Below are 23,447 nucleotides of genomic sequence, written 5' to 3' on the forward strand. Positions count from 1 at the left end.
CACGCAGCACTCGGACATCTCAGTGAGGGTGTGGCCAGTTCATGACCAAGACAGGCTCCTACATTATCTCCCACCAGGAAATGGGGTTGGATCGTCCCCCGGGGAGGGGGTGTTCTTAGCTTCACAACTATACACACTCTAGGTGCACACAGAGTAGGGTTTGCATAGGAGGAGTACGCCCGATTACTGCCTTGTATCATATGCCTGCATATTCAGATGGTATTAGCACCATGGTAGAACTAAATCTGCTTTTTACTCTTTTGGTGCTTGTAATCACTTTCATCTGCCTCCATCTACTGATTATCGCAGCACATGTATTTTATACAAGAATAATGTTGTTTCAAGTAATATATTGCAAACTTCCCACTGTGTATGCTCTATTTCTCTGAGAACAAAAGAGCACAAGTGATTGCCAGAGAGGTTCTAATCGGTTACCACAATCCCAGAGGTGTCAGGGTGGCCATGCTCAGAGGTTGCCAGAAACCGTTCGCTCCTTGGTAGGGCTTGGGCGGGCGGGGGGTTCGGCACAGCTTATGGTGGCACCGTGATCTAGCTGGTCTCTAGGCCAACATATCCTGCGCGGGTGCCCGGAATCAGACTAGGCACCTCACCCAAAGTTTATGTTGTCCAAACAAAATGTGCAGATGCAACGGATTAGTGGAAACTACACAACAGTAGTATTCCTTTAAGAGGAGAGTTTTCAATTTCTTCCCAAATTGTAGGACAGTTGGTGCTGTTCTTATGTCGGAAGGGATCTAGTTCCATCCAGATCCTGATGCTTAGGTCGCTTTTCCTTTAGCTCCTGCAGTATTTAGTCTCTAATCAGGGGCTTTTAAGTGACTTGGCTGCTTTTGAGTTAATCCACTCTTCCAGGGAAGCTAATGTAAGTTTAGAGCAAGGGTGGTGTGATCAAATTTCTTTAATGCCTTCATAAGTCATATTGTTGCATGCAGGATGTCTTACAAGAGAGTGTGTGCTTTCTGCAATGCCATTAAGCAGGGTATTGCCTTAATCTACGAGCAGAAACCAGGGCTTGAACTGAACCGCTCTCCTGAAAAAACACTTTTTCCAGAGATGAATTGGACCAGCGTTCCTCAAGTGTTCTTGGCAAAATATTCTTTGCGTGAGAGGCTAGAGAAGAGTGTGAATCTGAAGGATTTGACCAGTCTGTCAGTTGGGATTGAGGTCGGTTACGTTTTATGAGTTGGAGAGCATTGGCTCAGTTAAAGAATCAGTGGCATGACTGTGTCTAGTCACGGAGAGCATGATTGAAATTAGGAGAGGATCAGCTGAGAAAGAGGGTTCAGTTCTGGAGGCACACTGGGACAGTGGTAGCCGTTGCTGGAGACAGGACGAGGGCAATGGTAGTTTCCAGAAGGTCATACATTAAAGCAGTGATACACAATATGGCCCGAAAGCCGCGTGCAACCCTCATGAACTTTACATGTAAAACATTTTTTTTTTTTTACAATTTGCCTTTTCCAAAAGAGAAATCACCGCTATGTATATAATGTAAAGGCTGCTCCAGAATATTTCAGTGTTTATGGTGATCAATGACGATACCTTTGTTGGGTAGTTCCTATAAATCTATAGAAGACCTGCGCATTTTGACAAACTGTGGAACTGGTGTCCAGACTGACTCTAGACACCCCCACCGAATATGTTCGCCTGTATAGCAGCTTAGCTCACAGTGCACTATGAACCCCTCTTACTAAAAAGAGAATGGTTTCTGGCAACTATCAAACATGACAACCCTGACCCCTCAGGGATTAGGAAACAGTAAAATACTTTTCGCTCAGTGACTTGTGCTCACTTTGTCTCACAGATACACCGAATAAACAATGGGGGCCTTTTTTCAATAAGCATTTGAGCCAGCGTCATTCTAGGGTAAAGAGTAAACGGATGGTAGATTTCTACCACCCTGCTAAAACAATAGATATATGTAGGTATACTGTATTGTAATTAAATTTATATAGCGCTTACTACCCCCGACAAGGCATCGAAGTATCATGCTACTCTGGAACTCATAAAGGATTAGTGTTGAAGTAGTATATTGAAAAATGAAAGTAATTTGAGTGATGGATAGGTTAGTTAGATATTTGGATTGAAAAGGATAGTGGAGGGATGGAAGAGGGAAATAGGTTAGCATTTATATAGTAATGCTTACCCCTGATGGGGCGTTGAAGCGCTTTTTTTCGGCGCGTAGCACGCTACTCCGGAACCCATAAAGGATTAGTGGTGAATTAGTATAGTATAGTATAGATACAAGACAGTAATAATGTGGACTCCTACGATGGTAGCCCTAACTAGATGTACCTAGCATGTATTTAAGTGTATAGCCAAGAATCCCCCTAGGACAAAGCCAACTATATTACCTGAAGTGAGAAACTGAAGGACCCAGTCTTTGCCTCGGGATGGACACCCCGCAAGGAATGTCAGACCACTGCGTGCTGGAGTGCCTGCGTCTAGGAGCTTCTGCGTCTAGGAGCTTCAGCGTCTCATGTCAGAACGGAAGTCTTTCTCCTCGGCCTCCCCCAGCAAAGATATGGTGTTTATATACCAAAAAGGTACCCACAGGGTTTCTACCATGCTGTGTCATGTCGGGCGAGGATGACCCTTATACATAGTTATTTTGCAGAAGATGGTAGTCCTGCTGTGATTCCGAGAAACCTTATGCACAATAAATGAGGCTAGTTTTCGGGGAAAACCACACGACATTTATGCACAACCCTGTTATATTGTACAATGGCACGGTAAAATGTAGGTGAAAGGTTAGGGGACTACCTAAGCCTATGTTGGGGTGCATTACAAATCATAACATCTTAGAGAATCACAAATTTAGCTGGGGTGCCAAGTGACACTAATGAGCTTAACTATCACCAGTTCTAAGCAGCCACATGTGCAGTACCTTGCCTCCTTAAGTTTAAACTCAATGTTGATCACAGATTAAATGTCCAGATAGCAGGCTAAATATTCATCTTCCTGAAGGAAATGATGACACCATTCACCCCAGCTTTGATGCACAACAATGATTGTGTGACCCAATCTCAGGCTTCCAAAGTAGATGTCAATCTGGAGCACTTCATGCTCTCTCTACAAGCTAATCTTGACTTTGGCTAGGAGAGCTAATAAAACAATTGAATTAGCATTAATTAACATAGCTATACCTCTGCCCATCAGCATGTCAGGGTGGAAATGGTGCTTGCATTCGGATTCTCCATATCCAGTTTTTTTTGCAGATTTCTGTGTGTGCTGTCCGCTTTAATTATGAAGCCGCCCCCATAAAGAGCTCGTTCACTCTGATGGGTTCTTACACCCCACTAAGAGCTGGGTGTTGCTAGTCCATTAACATCTATGCGACTACCACAGCCCTTACCGCCAACCTCTTTCGCCTCCTCAAAGGATCATAGGGAGAAGATTGCCGGACCTAGCCCAACGGCTGCTATGTTCCATGTCTTTTTTAAATTAGGTGGCACAATCTTTGTTTTACACAAATATATTTGTTTAAAAAAAAATTGCTTTGTATAGATGTTTACGTGTTCCCAGTAAACACAGTACCCACTAACATCATAAGACTGCTAATGATAAGCCCTTCAACGCATAGCAATTGATCACACCAATACTCAAAATAAAAACACAATTTGTTTAATTGCCACAAGTTGACATTTATTGACAAAAGAAAAAATACTTTCAAAGCCTTTTTTTTTTTTTAAACTAATCAATGGGCATGCAACAGGACAATTTCCATCAACCACTACTGTCATTTTATGCAGCAGAATAGATACTTTCACTGGATTCCGTATTAAAAACATAAAATATTGAATACGCCACAGAAGTTTTAACAAGTTTGTAGATGCTCGTTTTCGCCGCAGAAGGTAACCTGCAAAACTAAACAAAAAGAGCTGGTGAGTGTTTTAAAGTTATCATAGTTAGACAATGCTTTATTTTTGCACGTTAGTAGTTCTCAACTCGTTATTTTCCCGTATTGCAAAATCTATGTAATGGGAGGTCTTCAAAACTCAGTTGCATTGAATTGCAAATTGAACTCACTAAGAAAAAAAACTCAAGAACAAGAAATTAAATGTTTTGTAAGAAACTTTAAAAAAGCGCATCCAATAAACTGCCCTATTTAATTTCCGGTTGCAGCTTACTATGCCCTTAGAGATCTTGCCATGAAGGCATGGAACGTTATCCATACAGCAGGGGCAGATTGTAACTTACTAAAATGCTATAAAAAAAAGTGAAGGTTGCAGCAAATCAGAAACTTGGTGGTTGACAGTCAAAGTTCCAAAGCCTGCTTGAAATCAAAATTAGTCCCTGGTATCTTGAAGAAAGCATGCATCCCAGCACAAACTGCTGTGGAGAAGTGTCAATGGACTGCCTTGAAAGGAGAACATGAGCGAGCATCAGATATCTTGCACATGTTAAACCAATTAATCTACCTTAAGCCAACAACCTGAACAATACCTTAACTCGAAACTAAGAAATTAGTGATGTCCACCAGTTTTTAACAAGTGAGAATACCATGGTTTTACGCTTTTTTTGACAGCTGAACAGGGACAATTTGGTTGGCCAACTAGACGATAGGTGCAGGCTAAGCAGCAAAGAATACGGGTTTTGAGGCACCATAAGAGAAGCCTGATGAAGCAGAGAAAAACCCAGCAGCAAAAAGATTGCTCCACTCCTACAACTCAGAAGGCATAGAGGTTTATAGGCCACCGAGTCTGCTGAGAGAAATCAGTTCACTGAATGAGCGTGTGGTGCTCCAGGCGTTCGTCATCCTATCTACAGAGTCAGGCTGCAAAGGTTTGGGTACGGGTGTTTGTGCTTCTGTGTGTTTTCAAATCCATTGTGCAGATCCAATGCGTGGACCATAACCATAAGGAACCTAAAACCGCTATGTCACGAGTTCCAAGGAAAGAGAACGAATAGCTTCTAGTCTCTCTGATAGAGACCCGTGGAACAAAGAATCGTCAACCAAAGACATCAAAGCCGATTTAAGAGATAGGGAAGGTGGGCGGGGAGGAGAAGTCTGAGCAGAATACTCTCCAATAGCTTGGAGAGTGAAGGAGTTAAAGAGATTTAAGTGTCTCACGTTGGAGTACAAAATAAGAGGGCAGATTAAGACAAGATGATCCAGCCTAAGATTTGTAAGGTTAGTTGTATGGACTATGTTGTTTCTGTTCCACAAAATTCTGAAAGTGCAAAATTGACTTAATAGTTCGAACAGGCGACAATGCAGAGTGGAAACATTGATGGAGTAATATTGCTGGCAAACTATGGGACTTACTGGTGAAATAGAGAATTCTTTCTGACAAGAACACATTCTAAGTAGGGGTGTAGACTGCTAAATACTATAGATCAGCAAAGTCCAGATACACTAGGACCTTTGTAAAAAGTTTTTTTTAAACGAAAAAGAAAAAGTCAAGTCAAAGAACAGACAAAGTAAAGACTAACTAAGTTGGACACGGTCCTAAGGAAGGTACTTGAAAGGGCAAATTGAGGTGCCATAACGTTAAAACTGAAAAATAAAGACAGGATAGCACCTTCAATAGTTGGTAAAAACAGATGTGCCACACACTGCTTTAAACACTGATATAGGAAGCTTGCATATGTTTTTCTGGGGTCAGTTATGATTAAATTAGTTGTTTAAAAGTGAGGGCGGAGAAAGGAAGACCTAGAGAATTATGCAGCGTCAGGACGAGAAAAATGGAGAGGTCCGTCAATTGAAAGTAAGAGTAGCTTCCTGAAGGAGGTAGGCAACAAGGGGACTGGACAATATAAGAGCAAAAGAAAGTAAAGATAGACACTAAATACGTTTTTTATACATTATTATTCCCTTTTTGAAAATCCATGGTGCTATCTCTACAGGAGTGCATGTTTTACAAAAGGATGCTACGAAGTTCCAACAAAGGAGGTACCAGCAGGTATACTTTGTTTCGACAAAAGGAAAAAAAAGGACGGGTGGGGGACAAAACAAATCTCCACACCATATGCAGAGAAATTACAAAAACTTCAGGAAAGAGACAGATAATTAGGAGTGATTGGGGGGGGGGGGGGGGGGGGGGGGATTGCGAGAGAACTGTGTCAAATTCACTGTAGGGAACCTAAAGTATACCAGAAGGCTTTCCTCTTCTAGGAAGTGGATGTGATGGAGACATTTTGGAGATGCTTGGGCAGCACCACAATGCATTGTAATATTTTGATATACTAAAATGAACCGGTCTTCCAAAACAACAGCATACAAATACCTCAAGAACAAAATCTCGGGAGTGAGACTACATATTGCAAAGAGGTGTACAAAGACAACGCATTTTCTCACATGTATGCTGAACATACTCACAAATCCATGGGATCAGACGAGGAGCTGCTCCAGCATCTGCAGGCAGCATATTATCTGAAGTTCATCCACTGCTTATGCTCAAAGTAGACCTTTGTGCAACATTAAGCCAGCAGAGGCTTATTCTCCCTCTAAGACCCCAATCTGAAAAGTATATCCATTATCTGTTGATGCCCTCTTCAGCTGCAGATCAGATTGGCCCAGATCATAAGTTAACGAAAGGTGCAAGTGACACCTTCTAGCCAAGATACCTCTTAATTGGGTTTTAGTTTCATTGCTTTCGCACATATTCCATTTAAGAGAAGTTTTGTTTAGTGTTCACCTTAATTGTAATTCTTGTGCATATTGTTTTATATACAAAAAAAAAAGGAGTTCACATTTGAAGCTGATGTGCTTCTCACCCTAGATGGCTCATTGTAGCCCTGCGCTCTTTCAAGGCGGAGGATAGCCAACACATATGCATATATAAATATACTCTAGTTACAGTAATTGACACAGGACTATAAACAGCATAAAATACAAAAAACAACCAGTGTGAATGCACAGCAAACCTATCCGATTGACTTCCATGTTTGTTTCCTCATACAATCTGTAAAATAGATTGAGTTCAGTGATGGCTATTAATTATATATTCATGTGTGAATAGTTGTACGCACTAACCTGTAGAGTCCTACATATTAATGCTTAGATCATGTTTGAACTAAACTATATGACAATGTAGAAAATAAAATGACTGGAACAATATCCGTTGTGTACAAAGTAAAGGTACTTGTATACTATCAAATTCTTGAATGAATAAGGTTTGTGGCTGTAAGGATGTACGACAGAGTTGCATTTAGTAAAAGGCAGTATCACCACGTCAACTTTAGTTAATGGGTTTGACAAAAAAAATTGCTGCTTACCCATTGACGTCCGTTGCATAATAAAAGTCATAACAAATTCTCCAAACTGATGTACGTAAACATAGGCGTGGACTGGGTGGTCTATTTAAAGAGATCCATTGAAGGTCTAGGATAAACTGTTGGTGAACCTAAAGATGTACTAGAGGCAGAGGGTTTAATCTGTGCGTGCTGGAGCGTATGATTATGGATATCATGCTGGGTTTGCCCAAGTCCAGTAACATGATTTATGCTATGTTAAGCACCATATAAATTATCGGTTAGAACATCAGCATATCATATCGTCCAAACTGGGGTATAATAGATTTGGTTTAGATTTCATATGGAATCTGGAGCTGCACAGGGCAGAGGTGACACACTGGATCAACATCTGTACTCCTCGATGTTAAAATACACACAAGAATTAAAACCCAACAACACTAAACATTTCTTCTCTGAAATAGAATGTATGGTCATGGTATAAAGCAAAACGAATTATTGGCATGCTTATTCTGTATATTATTCCACTATACATGTATCTACGCCACTCCCGCTTGAAGTCCATTTGAATAGGACAAAGACTAGAGGAAGGTGCAATGATTATGAAGCACATATATAGGTGTCCACAAGAGACTGCAGTGGACTGGCTGAAATGTGCATAGTGAAGTTGATTTGGTGACCATTAAATATCTTAAAGGCAGTAATTGGAGGGAACTAGATAGCAATCAAAGACCAGATGAATTAATAAGAGGCTAAATATACGAAAAGCAGAACACTCAACCCTATGTGGCAGAGCAAAATAAGGCCACAGCTATAAGCTAATTACTGAAATTGAGACCATGCTTTTGTAACACAGAGGGTGTTTAGGTCTTCGAGGATATCTGGCTGTGTGGCACAGAAGTTAACAAAATAAATGAAAGTACTGTTTCAAGAAAAAGGATTCAAACGAAAAATGATACCCAATGGCACAGAAAATAGAAGCATCTGAAGTAAATATTGCCTAGACCTAAAAACTTAACTGGGTGAAATAAACTCCTTTCTGAACCACATCTAAGCACCTACTGTGAATGCCTGGGAATTTTACAAGTTCTCCTCAATGTAATTTGAAGGCCATTTGCAGTTCTCAAGTGGGAAGATGTTTATGCTATTTTTGGGGGGAGAAAGTATAAAGATCTGCTTAAATTGCCTTATATTGAAAGGGCACAAAGATTATTCAGATCGGTTAGAAAACGTGAACAGGAATTCAGAGATTCTGTGTAGAAATGTAGTAAGTCAAAATGGGAAGGACAGAACCAAGCCAAACTATAGCATACTAGTGGCCCACATCATATCGGAGAAGGTGGAACTAAAACTAAAACACACCAAATATAATAGAAAATACACTTACTAGTTAAAGTGCACAAATAGGAATCGAAAATACCCTACTGGGATTAAAAGGAAGAGAAAACAGTTTTCAAAATCTACGTTCAGCGCGTTATTGCAAAAGGCATTTATGGAGTTTTACAAAAATAAACATTCACATCCTGAATTTCCAATATTCACTGAAAACAAATGTCTTACATTACCATATTACGTCATACATTTTATTTGAATGCCAACCAAGATTAAGGACGTTCACTTCCAAAACAAAGCAGATGAGGAGATCAAGGCTTACGAAATCCAAATATTTTGTGTAATTAGACGCTCTAAAAGAAGGCTGAATTTATGAAGCACCCTAATTCTTAAAAAGGTTGAAGCCTACATGTAAACAGAGTGCAATAGGTAGCTTTGATCAATTCTCACAATTCTGGCTAAGAAGTTACTGGTGCAAAGTAGAACGAAGAGCACCATTAGTTCACGTAGTTTACCTGAAACCCAATTGTACATATTCAATAAATCACAATTTGTGGGGTTTTTTGGGAATGAGAAAAGCAAAGGTAACTTCGAATAGGCATTTGGCAAACATGTCAGATGGAAAACAATTAGCCTGATTGAAATAGCCTAGCAGGATGCTGGGTTTTAATCACTTACATTATGAGAGGAGCAGGTAATAAAGATAGGCTGTAGTCATTTAGAAAATTCCAAGTTAAAAAATCTGTAGGCTAGCTGATTCGTTTCCGGCCCGGGATTATGAAATGAACATTCTATTCCTTAGCAGCCTGAACAGATGAGTGCCTGCCTTTCTCTCTTGAAGCAAGGGGGCAAGAGTCCAGCTGCAGTGGACAATCACAGATACAAGTCTCCTTAGCACACTGGGTTGATAGTGAGCTTTAATATAAGCAAGCGTGAGCAAGTTAAATGCCCGATGGATAATGCAAAGGCTCTTAAGAAAGTCACTGCAGTTTACCAAGAAACAGAAAGATATGCATGCCTCTATATAGACCCAGCATCAGGCGTGCTGCCAATCCGAAAAGCAAACCTTAAGAAGCATCTGAATACAGCACATTACAGTATTCCAGCATAAATAAAACTGGCCTGGAATGCGGTTTTCTTACCACAAAAAAAAGGTAGGGTTTTCCCAATTTCATTAATATAAGATGCGGTTAGCTTGTAGTCTACAAAACTATTTACCACTGAGAAAGGAGCCGGTGGGAATGGTTGGTGTAGGGCTAATAGTGGTGGGGGTTTGGTATGGGTGAATGAAAAGGTTACTAACTTGTATCCCTGGTTGTGCATCAAAGGAATTTTCATTGAAGTCAAACAATAGATTAATTCCACACAGGCAGCGAGGAATTATTCAAGAGTTTATGACTATCAATTAAGATCCTAAGATGCAGAAACCTAAATATGGGGGTCACTAGCTTTCAGATCAAAGATACTGGGAGTTTCAAAATAGGACAACCTCAGTCTACAAGACAGTTTTTCCCCCCATCTAGAACCCAGCTGCAGAGAGGCAATGTTAAAAACTACCAGATTATCCAAGCGAATGATTAGCTGTGCATCTCCAACTTAAGCTCCAATGTGAACTTGTATCGAATCTTAAGTGATACCAAACTACTAACTTTATAGGATGTAAAAGGAAAATGTATAAAGTATAGTGAAAAAGCAAAAAAATTTATTGAAAGCTTGGTTCGAACTAGTAAGGAAACGTTTTGTTATAGTACCAAATGAGTTTTATATTACAAGCAACCACGAAAAAGTAGGGTAGGAAATGTAATGATTCCAAACTTTAACGCTCACTTTGATACTATGAACAGAGAAATATGTGTCTTTCAATATCTAGGTCTGTTTTCGTAGAGACAAAAATATGCCCTAGCAAAGGCCCATTTTCCATCCTGATGACAATACGTGCAAAAGTTGTAACGAAAAGGCTTTTGAAAGGGGCTATAAAGACAACTGTAATGTAAGCTCCTGGTAAAAAACACAACTAAGTAGGTAAACCTGTCCAGCTAGGGTATTTTTCACATTAAGATTTAGCAAGTACCCAGCTATAACCAGAATACACAAGCCGGTAACAAGTTTAACAAATGCCTTTTTTTTAAGCAAAGATTTTTCAATGTAACCAAAAGGTAACGATGAACGAGGGATAAAAATTGAATAAAATAAAGACTCTTTAAAAATGTACATTTTTAAAATAAACATACATTGCTTTAGATACCACATTTGGGTGAAATTCTAGGAAAGATGTTGCATTACAGTAAAATGCATCATACTCTTGGTTACTGCAACTGTTAAAAGGTTGATCACCTGGACTACCATAAAATATTTTGCTGTACTCTAAAACAGTTTCTGAAAACAAAACACTTATAATTGTATAATGTTTCATAATAAATAGAAAATCATAAAAGCAACCGCCACTTCACTTACCTAACTGTTGACTATTTTATCCCTGTACATTTGGATCATCCTTTGACGAAAAGACTCAAATGAATCTTCTTTCGGTTCTTCAACACCCAAGCCCTCCCCTCCAGTGATTGAACCCCTGTGGAATAAAATGCAGAGTCAGCACTATTTTTGCATTTTGCCTTGCTTTAGGAATTACCAGTTTCCATTGGAGATATTCAACTCATTTAATACAAGGAATCAATTAATGAAAAATTAACTTCGCAAAGCACCCAAAATAAAGAATACACTTACCTAATTAACTGCGAGAACAGTGTAAGACACCCGATACCGAAATATACAGATAATCAGAACTAAGAAAAAAATCTACAAGTCTAACAATGAAGGATCACAAAGTAAGAACCACTGCCAGAATATTCATGCAATTTTGTAATGCCACAAATAGGAACAGAAAAGAAAGTTCCTAATAAGTTTTAATGTCCATGGCTATTTACAAAAATGTTAATACCAATACAGAGATAATATCCTCAAGTTTGAGTCCCAAACATACAAAAAAGAAAATTCGCAGTTATAGACCGGACAACCCTCAGATGAAAGGCAGAAGGAAAACAGACAGCCAGCAACTGGGACTAGCATCAGTACCGACAGGCAGCAGGTAGCTGATCCCCACCATCTACAGGATCAGAATGAATTATGAAAGCTGCAGTGAGACCATGCATCCGCAGAAAACATCATGCAAGAAGCACAACCTCGACCTACAAGGTAGCACCCTACCAGCAAGACACCACCTGAAAGGAACACTAGCAAGACTATCAGAGACCCAAAGATTAAGAATTGCCAAGACGGTTCATCTGATGAGGAACTGCACACAAAACTAGGTAATATTTACAAAGCAGAGACAAATGTGTAAACTGATGCTCTGCTAATGAGAAATGCATTCCTTAGGTTTGCTTTATGATGAAAATCAATAAAATGTTTAAAAAAAAGTGAGTTTCAAATATTTATAAAGTAACATAATAGCTCTTGCTCACATAACGGGGGAATTGTCACTAAATGTCAAAGTATAAAACTAAACAATATCTACAGCAACAATGGATTAAAATGTCCAAAGTATTTTTTATTAGCGGCTGGCGAGCAAAATTAATTACATAACTGAGGTATAGCAAGAGTGCATAACACAGTGGCTGCCTGGAGGGTGCAAGAGGAATTAGTCTAAATCAGAATTATTTCATTTATGGAATCTGTAGTCCAATAGTGTCCTGCAAAGTTGCTGCAGAACGGTTCAATATCTATGCTTCAGTGCTTGGCACAGAGCTTACACTACTATTGAGTCAATAACAACGATTCGCCACTATTAAGCCCAACATTACGGTTTATTTCTTCATTATAAGGATTAACAGACATACTTTGTACAATAAACTGCAACACCAGGGTAGATGAAGTAACTAATGATCTGCTAACCGATGCAAATCAAATTAACAAATTGTAAGGAAAGGCATCAGGATAATACTCTACAAACACTAAACAAGACGGCGCAACCCAGAATACCCCATGTCTGGAACTAGAAGTCAAGACAAAGATGCCCAGCTGCAGACAGCATTTTCACAAATACCAAGGCGCTCTCAACATTGCACCGTAAAAGCATTAACTACTGCACTGACTAGATGTAGTGAACAGTGAAGGCACTGAGCGATTACTATAAAACACTGTTTAGGAATTACAACATGTTCTTGGACTACACAAAGACATCTCACGTGATAATGCAAGGTCTTCAAATAGACACCGTCCTCAAGGAATGGTAAATCAGTTTGAGAGAATCAAATTAGCAGGAGAAAACCTTTTCTACTAAAGAGTAATCAATTTAAAAAATTCAACACAGAACGTGGCTTAAAAAAAAAAGACATTAAGAGAGCTTACACAACAGAAATTATGCTAGAAATCAATCCTTTTGTGGATAAAGAATGGGTTTTGCAATTAGTGATTAATAAGTGAGCATATCCTTCCATTTATCTACTGAAAGACAAACATCGAAATTATTCCAAAATATGCAATGCAAAAAAGTATAAACTGTTTAGATTTACTTTACATACAGACAAAAGGCATATAATCTATTTATTACATGTTGAAGATTAAATTGGAATAAGCAGGGTGAGAAACACTAGCCAAACCTCAATGTGCTTCTAAATAGACACTTTGGTACAGGATTTCACTAATTAAGAAAAGAAATCTTAAATACAAAACATCACTGACCGCAGAAGAAATTGAAAAACTATATAGAAATGGGTTAAGAAAACAGAGGCCTGAGCCACAAAGGAATGACGAGTTTTCCACAAAGTGATTATTATCCTGCCCACCATGAAGCGGCTGAACTAATAGTCGCTGAGGATCACAAAATTGTTATAGGCTAATTAAAAAGCGTATGCAAAAAGAGTTCTTGCATAACAATTCCATAAAGTGAAGAATTCTTTGTTTACGGGACCTAGAAAGAATATTAGCTGGCCACCTAAAACAATCTATTTTAAGTTAGATATTTTAGTGTGAAAGTCAGTCAAGGGATATACAGAGGATCCCCAAATGTAGTACTGTCTTCACTAACCACATCCAACTTTTAGGATGAGCAACAATGAAAGGTGAAGAATTAGGAAACAATGGTTCGGAGAGGAACAGGAAAGATGAAGGGGGGGGGGGGGGGGAAATCACATAAAAATAAATGTAACGGCAAGAGAAAGTAAAATATAGGTTTAAGACATGAAAGACTTTACAATTTATTAGATCAACAAAATCATATTCTTCCAAAACGTCCGGTGTGCTTCAATAGGTCCAGGGACACTTCATGCAATCAGCAGTGAATAAAGTTTCACACTCCACATAGGTCTCCATATTTTTCTTCCTCCAGCTTCCTAATGTCCTCCGGGAACATTTGTGCCACCTCAGAAGGGCAAGGTGAACATAACACCAGAGAAAAGCAGCAAAAATACTTCAAAAACACAAAGAAGATTCAATAAGCACCCTTTCCAATCACCAGGGCCATCCTTTAAGCAAGATAGTCTATTTGCCACCGACACAACTCACTCTACTTTGTGATTGTGAGGTGCAAGACACTCTTAGGAGTAAGTTAAAGATATATCTGCATGAAGGCCAGGTAACCCAACATGTGCACCGTGACTTAAATTCCCCAACATTTTAACCCGCTATCTAGGGTAAGAAGAGCTCTCGTCAACCTTCAAATATATTCTAATGTTGCCACAGGTTATTCCTTCATCCGATGTATTGGGAGTTTGAGCTACTGCACCTTAGATGCCCATCCCAATCACAGAGAACTCAAACCCCCTCTAATTACTTTCTAATCGCTTTAGGCCCCACTCCACTGCGGCCTTTTCTAAATTTGTACAGAAAGAGTGCAGGTGTACCATTATTTCTCAGGGGCCCTCTGCCATGTCCCCGATAGCTTTTCTAGACGTCCTATTTTTCGAGACGTTTGGTTGGGGACATTTTTTGTTGCATTTCTGGTCTTTTTATGCCGAGGTGCACCACTGTTGCAGTGTTCTCATTCAGAGATTAAATATTCACAGTGATCTGATCCTTACTAACCGCATGGGTGCGGGCGGAATTCCGCTCGTACGCTGAGATTTTTTAAAGCGCACTTTACGTGACGAGCTGGGCTCGTCATCAGCATGCGAGGAGGCTACGCCATGACGAGCCCAGCTCGTCATCAGCGTGGAAGGGGCTAACAAGCCTGGCAAGTGCCTTCTTTGAGTGTATGTTCCCGATCCCAGCTCAACCATGCTAAAAGGACCCGCTGTTCGCAGCAGAGTGAGAGCAGTTTAATTCCGCTCCACCCAATTCTCTCATTAGGGGTCCGCAGAAAAACTCAGGTAGCCACCGACATCAGATTGTCATTGCCACCACTTAAAGTACGCTGCAAGCTCTATATTCGCTTAAGTCATCAAATTTAGATGTAGAAGGCTATCTTGGATGCATGGGGTACATATTTTTCGGACTGTACTTGCGGAGCATAGATTTCCAAAGTAGTTCATTTGTTTATTTAGCAAAAAAATGTTAACACGGCAAACAAGAGAACAAGCAAAAAACAGGAGGCGTCCCTGTACTACTACTCAAGCATGAAGTAAACCTACTTCTGCTCGAACTGATCTAAACTAACAGCGTTTCACCTGGGACTGCACTATCATAGCAGTAATAAAACACCTTCCTCCCAACTCGACAATTAGCCCACTGGGCAGAACCACGTACATCACACATCAGGGAATGTATGTGATAACGGAGCAAGAGTAAATAGTCTGCAAAAAAATTAAAACATTTCCAAAATTCGCAAATAACTCCTTCACGTGAACAAGCGCAGGCACTATCCACTTAGAAATAATTCCAATAACTTTTGGCACAACACAAGTCAAATTTACCATGTCGTACAACACAAGTCGGCAAGGGAAAATTAAAATAGTTTGAACTCTATCAAAGCACTCTGCCCTCCTAAAAAGCACATTTACCTCCGCTGAGCACTTTATCGAAATACTTACAAAGAACAGGATAATTGCATCCACTGCATCAGGACTCGGACACTCTTTAGTGGACAGAACTCATCTCTCAAAGCAATGCCCCACAATCAAGTTCTCAAGACTGAGCAACACAAATAAACCACTTCTTTTAAGTGAATGAACACAGCATTGAATTCTAGACTACCACGAGACCAGATGCCATGCCAGAGAAGTCAGTCCAAAAGGACTGGTTTACTTAATCCAGTCATCGTGTTTATGCTTAGAGGAAGTCTTTCTTATAACTGAAGATGATTTGTGGACTTCAAAATAAGAAAAGTTGCCTCAAAACCACACTTAGCAATCAGTTTAATTTAGAGATACTAAAAACTAACACGAAACAAGGAGATTGTCACCAACTTGACATCATGCATCCAAAGGGAAAACATTTTGGGGCAGAAGCCAAGTTACTGATCTATTAGGGAATTAAACATTTCTGCTCTGATGAACATGTAGGTTAGTTGTATCAGAAACTTAGTAAAAAAGCAATCTCACCACGATATAAGAGGCGATAAAGCAATTAGACATGTGCTGATCTCCTGTTTAGAGAAGGCGTCTGCTGGAGAAATAACTGGTTTTAAGAAATATGTGTAATGTTCTACCAAGTTGTGATTTTGTAGTGGGAAGCGAAGTATAAAAAGTAATTTTTATTGACCTCTTGTATTGTTATGAAGCTATTCTATTAAAAAGCTTTCAAAATGACTTGCGAAAATGGTAAAATGGTGAAGGTGCAAGAGAGTTTTACACTAACTTGCTTAAGTTACAAGAAGAAAACGAACATCTGGATCTGTGGTGTAGCCATGCCGGATGACATCAGATTGATATCTGAAAATTGTCCTTGAAACAAAACCTATCGAGCACAATTTGATTCCAGTTTCCCAATTACCATCCTCATCTTTAATTTTCTAAAATGATTTTAGCCTTTCAACTGCTTAACCAGCACTACGCTCACTAACGAAAACGGTGTTAAGTGCAATATGCGTTAGATGAATAACTTCTTGTGATTAGATTTTAATTAAAAAATAGTCTGTGTGTCTGTGCGACTGTACACAGTGATTAATTTGTAAAATAATGAGCATACAGCTCTGAATGCCACGACCGGTGCAATTAGATGTCAGCACGCCAAATACCGAGGCTGCGTAGTCCGGAATCCACCTCAGGCCTCTTTAATCCACCACAATAGACTTCTTGTCCCTCTATCTCCATCTTGCAGGTTCTTGTCTTCTACCTTTGGGAATGCCTTTTCACTTCTTTTCCTCCTCCATTCCGGTTTGTTTTTCCCTCTCTTGCTAAGTACCAGTCCCCAAAAATGAGTGCTGGTGCCAACCAAAATTAAGCACGGTGTACACACACGTCCCCTTATCAAACGCCCACAATAAAACCCCTGAGGGCAAGAAGAGGGTCAGTGGTGTCTTAACCCCTTAAGTGCTGCCGTCGGCCAACGGTCGTCACGGGCACTACCTCCCCAGTGCTGCGTGCGACCGCTGGACGTCCAGTTCAGCACCGGATAATGGACAGCGCAGCACTGGGGAGGTTTGTTTACTAGCTCCCAAGTGGTTAACTGAGGCACATAACTACAGAGGGTCCAGAACAAGTGGTTCACCCACTGAATTGGACTATGTTCAAATATGTTAAGCAGCATCCAAATAAGTTCAAGGAAAGGACAATCGTGCAATCTGAAAAACTGTTGCATGTAGGAGGTTAAAAAGGGGTCTTGTGCAACCTTTGACAATCTAACTATTAGTATCCCATAACTAGAAGTTGGGGAGAAGGGAAACTGGAGGGAAACAAGTCTTCAATAGGTTACGCCCTACTTGAGACATTTTCTTTAACCAGACATCCGATAATAGATGGTCAAAAAAACCTCAAGACATAATACCATAAACTGTTTTTCAAAAACGTGGAAGCTGAACAGGATTACTTCAAAATTAACCTATTTAAACAAAGGACAGTATCCAGTAACATGAATGGATCTTGGAAATTGTTTACAAGAGATATAGGGATTCAAAATCCTAAAAGATTTGAGAGACAGATGTAGTAATTAGAAGACGTCTAAGAAGAACAGCAATATAGTTAAGTCTACTTATACCACAGAATCGTAGGCCCCTACAATCCAATCTAAAAATATCACACACATGCCCTTCTATTCTTAACACAACAGTTTGTTGTTAGCAGTATTTAAATAGGTGTTTTACCAAGAAAAACACCAAACCATCTCTGCTCCGATTAAGACAAATTTCCTTGAAAACTGTTTTCAGACTTGTACTCTCCAATAAAGGCAGGTATCAAAAATTGACGCAAAGCTGAAGGGCAAGTAAAACAGGAGTTGTCCCTAAACGAATTGTGTTACATAAATAAATAATAATCATGAACAACTTTGTTGAAGGATAAAACAGGAACGCAAATTTCTTTTACTATTTCCAACACCATACAGACTGCTATACCACCACAGCAGATTGCATGCCATTTGCAATCAATGTTCAACAACAAATTTTCATTTGTGCGATTCCATGAGAAGCAAATTATTATATTCCCCTGACAAAAACACGAATATGTAATAAAATGACATTCCTACTACATACACTTTGACGGGCTCTTTGATTCCAGCTCCCACAGTACCAAGACCTTGCCCTTCTTGCCATCCCATCTTCTGCAGCATCTTAAAACCCACATTCCCGTCTGTGATTTTCTTGTCCTCGTACACTAAATCCTTTGGTTTTGGTACTTTCTATACAAGGAAAAAAAACATTTAGTTGCTATGTACATTTGAACATCTTAACTGCAGAGAAATCCGAAAGTCGAATTTCAAACTCAAGCAGCATGACAGGAAACTTGTTTGTGATTTACCTTGCACCAAAGTAAAACAAACTAATTTGTCTGGCATGTGCAGCTACATTTTCTACATTTAAGAATCAGGTTTTTATTTACAGCAAATTAGAAAGTTACTCGCCAGGAACTCCTGTGTAAAGTATACAACATTTCAGGAAAAATACATAAATCATCGACATGCATTTCAGATCATCTCAACCTGTAGTTCCTCTGCATGCCTCTTGAAGAGGGCAACTAATAGCTCCCTATACTAAACCTGAAGTCGAAGCCTAGACTGGAAGAAAGGTATGGTTGGTAGCAATAGAAGACTGTTCAGCAAGTAACTCCTACATTTCACTGACCAGTTCCCATATCTGACTCAAGAATTTCGGTAATGGAACTACTTTACTTTCTCGATCAGCTCTTCAAGGAAGGCTATATCTTTCCTTGCTCCTTTCTACCCATGTGCAGTATCCCCTCACACATGCAAACTCTGGGTTCCTGTGTTACTCACCCACCACACAAAGTTTGTTGATTTCTCGCCCTAGTCTGTCCAGCTCAGCGCATTCTCTATTTAATGATTCCTACCACCACCATCTAGCAGCCCTGTTGTAGTGCTCTCCCCCAAAGATAACATGCACCGCAATTTAATTTACCTCCCTCCACCTCCATCACTCTTACCCACACCACAACACCAATAATTGGAAGGACTCTTCAGCTGCAACCTGAAAAAAATCTATAAAGAAAAAAAAAACTTGGGTGCACTTTTTACGCTATTCTCCACAATGGGAATATGACACCTTGGAATGGTAAGCTAAAGAGAAATAAAATGCTGCAGCATGTGTGCACAAGCATACGATACCACAGATTGACCACCATAGCATCACAATGTAGAAACATGCATACACGATGACAACTGTATGTATGACGATACATGGGCACGTATTTATCAGATCCTACACCTTTCAGGTGCATGGCACTCGTAAAGCAAAATTCAAAGACAACTGTTGAGATGGCATATTTATGTACTCGTTGAAGAGAAAAACACCAAAAGAGCTTTTTAAAATATTCCACAAAAATGGCGAAAAATAATCAGCAAATCACTTTTTATCCAATAGCCCCACAATGTAGGTTTCTGGAAGAGAATTGTAAACCATGTCTGGCTAAATATTCAAGGTTTGGAAAAGTGGTCTCTACCCAATACATTTTGCGATTAAGACTCCGCAAAGCAGCAAATTTAGAACCTTTGGCAGAAAACGAATAGTTTTCTTACCTGTCGGTGTAGTTTTGCAGCTTGAAGATCTTTCTGGATTCACTATGCTGTGCATTATTCCGCGGTCTTGTGGTTGGGTCCGGATTCGTAGTCTTTTCTTTGTTTTTTTTTTTTTTTTTCTCTTTGCCCAGGTGGGCGTCGGCGTCACACCCCCTTTGGGTGTATTTCCGGTGACGTCGGCATGCTTCCTGCGGAAGCTCCCACTCTTGGGCGCCATCTTCGGGTTCTTTTTTTCCGTGTTTCTTTCGTTTCCGAAGTAATGGCAATGTTCTTCTTAGTTTGTATTTACCGCTTTGTATTTTCAAAGTCTATTCTTTAGTTAACCACCTCTTCTCTCTCCAGCCTCATCTTTCTGGCGGAGGTGGGTGGGTTCGCTAGTGAATCCAGAAAGATCTTCAAGCTGCAAAACTACACCGACAGGTAAGAAAACTATTCGTTTTGCAGCGTGAATCTTTCTGGATTCACTATGCTGTGCATAGATTTTGTAGCGGTTTCTCATCTCTGTGGCGGCTGGGTGGAAGATGAGCGTTGGGTGTTGAATATGTGCTGTAGCACCTTCTGTCCCACTTGAGCTTCCTTGTTCATTTGTATGTCCACACAGTAGTGCTTCGTGAACGTGTGCACCGAAGCCCATGTTGCCGCCAGGCATATGTCCTCTATGGGTGTGTTAGCCAGGAAGGCTATTGTAGCGCCCTTCTTCCTGGTGGAGTGGGCACGTGTCCCCTCAGCCAGTTCCTGTCCTGCCCGTTTGTGGCAGAGTTGGATTGTTTGTGCGATCCATCGTGCAATGGTCCTTTTGGTTACTGCTTTGCCCATGAAGCTGTTTGCGAAGGACACAAAAAACTGTTTCGTTTTCCTGTGCCCCTTTGTCCTTTCAATGTAGTGCATGACTGCCCTTCTGGCGTCCAGGGTGTGCAGAGCTCTCTCTGCGCTGGTTGTGGGTTTTTGGAAAAAACTCGGTATCTGTATAGACTGGTTCATGTGAAAATTGGATACCACCTTCGGCATGAAGTGTGGGTCAGTCCTCATCACAACTCTATCGTTGTGTATTTGTATGTATGGTTCTTGTAGCGTCAGCGCTTGAAGCTCGCTTACTCTGCGTAAGGACGTTATCGCAACCAGGAAGGCTGTTTTCATAGTTAGCATCTTTAGGGAGGCCTTGTGAAGTGGTTCAAAGGGCTCTTTCATGAGTTCCGTTAGGACTGTGTTCAAGTTCCATGCAGGTGGCGGCACCCGCTTGGGTGGTGCGATCCTTTTCGCTCCTTCTAGGAATCTCTTCACCACCTGTGATGTGAAGAAGCTCCTGCACGTTTCTCCCCTTGTGTAGGCTACTATCGCTGCCAAGTGAACTCTTAACGAGGATGAGCTAAGGTTCTTCTCCAGTAAGTGCGTCAGGTACCTTAGCACTGTGGAGTCCCTCTTCATCTTATTGTGGAGTCTTTCCTGTCTGCACCATATTGTGAATCTTTTCCATTTCGCAACGTAGCACTTTCGAGTGCTGGGCCTTCGTGCCTCCCGAAGTACCCTCAGGGTGCTTTCTGGTAGTCTCAAATGTGCGAACTCTATGTCCTCAGGAGCCACGCTACTAGGCTCATGCTCTCTGGCTCTGGATGCAGTACCTCTCCGTTCTGCATGGACAGTAGATCTTTCCTCCTGCTGAATCTGTGGGGTGCACACTGTGTCATCTCCATGATCTGCGAGTACCAGGTCTGCCTCGCCCACTGCGGTGCGACCAGTATCAGTGTCATGTTGCTCGCTCTGCACTTGCTCAGTACTCTGTGCATCAGTGGTATCGGGGGAAAGGCGTAGGCAAATGTCCTTGACCAATCTATCCATAGGGCATTCCCCAGTGTCCCCTCCTCGGGCTGCCTGGATGCGAAGTTTTGGCATTTTGCATTCTGGCGTGTGGCAAACAGGTCCACCGATGGTGTCCCCCACCTGTCGAACAGGTATCTTGTCTCCTGAGCATTGAGCTCCCACTCGTGGGATGCCGATGTCTGCCTGCTGAGCCAATCGGCTTGTATGTTGTCCTTCCCTGGTAGGTGTATGGCTAGCAGGTCTATCTTGAGAGGGATGGCCCATCTCCATATCTCCTGCGCCAGCGTTGAAAGCGGTGCGGACTGTGTGCCCCCCTGCTTGTTGATGTAGAACATCGCAGTGGTGTTGTCTGTTTGTATCAATACCCTGTGCTTGTACAGTCTTGTTTGAAAGGCCTTCAGTGCAAGGAAGATTGTCTTCAATTCTAAGTAATTGATGTGCTTTGTGGCATCCGTCGGTGTCCACAGTCCCCTCACCTTGAGCTCCTCCATGTGAGCGCCCCATCCCTTCAGGGATGCGTCTGTGGTGATGGTCACTGTTGGCGTTGGGGGCGTTAGAGGCTTTCCCCTTGCTATGTTCTCCATGGTCCACCATGTCATCTCCTTCTGCACTGCGTGCGTTACAACCACTAGATCCTCCCAACTGCCTGTAGCTTGTGACCATTGCTCCTGTAGCCATTCTTGAATGGGTCTCATGTGGAGTCGTACATTCGGTACCAGGTGGATGCATGATGCCATCATCCCCATGATCTTGCTCGCCGTCCTCACTGTCCGAGCTTGTCCCTTCCGGTAGAGGCGAGTTTCCTTCACCAGCGCCCTCGCCCTCTTCTCGCTGGGGAACACCTTGCCCTGTAAGGTGTTGATCTGTGCTCCCAGGAAGATCTTCACTTGTTCCGGCTCCATTGATGATTTCTTCCAATGGATGGAGAACCCCAGGTTTATGAGCGTGCTGGTCACTGTATGTGCGTGCAGCTTGCATTTCTGGTATGAGTTTGCTTTCACCAGCCAGTCGTCCAGGTAAGGGTATACATGTATTCCCTGCCTTCTTAGGTGCGCTGCGACTGCTGCGAGGCACTTTGTGAAAACTCTTGGTGCCGATTTTAGACCGAAGGCCAGTGTCGTGAACTGGTAGTGGCTTTCTCCGACGGTGAACCTGAGCATGTGCTTGTGCTTCCTGTTCATTGGGATGTGCAGGTATGCGTCTTTGAGGTCTATAGTGACCATGAAGTCCCCGGTCTGCAACTGTGGGAGCACCTCTTGCAGGGAGGTCATTTTGAATTTTTGCGTTCTTATGAATTTGTTCACGAACCGTAAATCGAGAATGGGCCTCATTGTCTCGTCTACTTTTGGTACCAGGAAGTATGTTGAGTATACTCCTGTGTTTCTTTCCTTGAAGGGTACCCTTTCTATGGCCTGCTTCTGCAGGAGTTCTTTTGCTTCTTCCTGAAGGCACTGCAGCTGCTTGCTTGCTAGCGGCTTTCTTCTTGGTTTTCTGTTTGTTGGCCTCGCCTCCAACTCTATGCAGTATCTGAATTGGATAATGTTGAGGATCCATTTGTCTGATGTGATTCCTCTCCACTCCTGGAGGTGGAATCTTAATCTTCCTCCCACTGGTGTCCTGTGGTCGTAGGTGTCTAGTTTGTCTTGACCCATCTGTACGTGCTGCCCCCTGGGATCTTTTTTGTGGGTGGGCACACGGATTTTTTTGAAGTCACTTGGAGGTGGGCTGCTGGCCCCCTCTTCTATTTTGTCCCCGTCCATTTCTCCCTCGAAAGGACTGGCCTCTTTGTTGGTACTGCCAGGGCTGTTTCTGATGGCCCTGCTGACCCTGCGAGTCTGCCTGGTGCGTTTGCTGGAAAGCCTGGTGTGATGTACCTGGCTGGTTTCCGCCTCTTCCGCCGGGCCTCCGTGACGGGGTGCCCCTCTTGTTCCCTCTGAACTGCAATGCTCCCATGGATCTTGCTGTTTCGTTATCCTTCTTAAGTTGGCTGAGTTGCTCATCAACTGTTTGTCCGAAAA

The 23,447-nt window shown here is 41.4% G+C and overlaps 1 protein-coding gene across 3 annotated transcripts in view; it reads right to left on the reverse strand.

The window, feature by feature from the left end:
- Positions 1-3,640: 3,640 nt before the first annotated feature.
- Positions 3,641-23,447, reverse strand: part of LOC144799207 (SURP and G-patch domain-containing protein 2-like) — a 47,691-nt gene continuing 27,884 nt past the window's right edge. For all 3 annotated transcript variants that reach the window (XM_078670469.1, XM_078670470.1, XM_078670471.1), the window contains exons 9-11: positions 18,113-18,258; positions 11,005-11,119; positions 3,641-3,888 (exon numbers count right to left, since the gene is read on the reverse strand). In XM_078670469.1, coding sequence (XP_078526595.1) covers positions 11,005-11,119; positions 18,113-18,258 — 261 coding nt within the window. In that variant the 3' untranslated portion in view covers positions 3,641-3,888. The remainder of the gene's footprint in view (positions 3,889-11,004; positions 11,120-18,112; positions 18,259-23,447) is intronic.

The sequence above is a fragment of the Lissotriton helveticus genome, chromosome 12, assembly GCF_964261635.1.
Source record: "Lissotriton helveticus chromosome 12, aLisHel1.1, whole genome shotgun sequence".
In the NCBI taxonomy this organism is placed as follows: domain Eukaryota; kingdom Metazoa; phylum Chordata; class Amphibia; order Caudata; family Salamandridae; genus Lissotriton; species Lissotriton helveticus.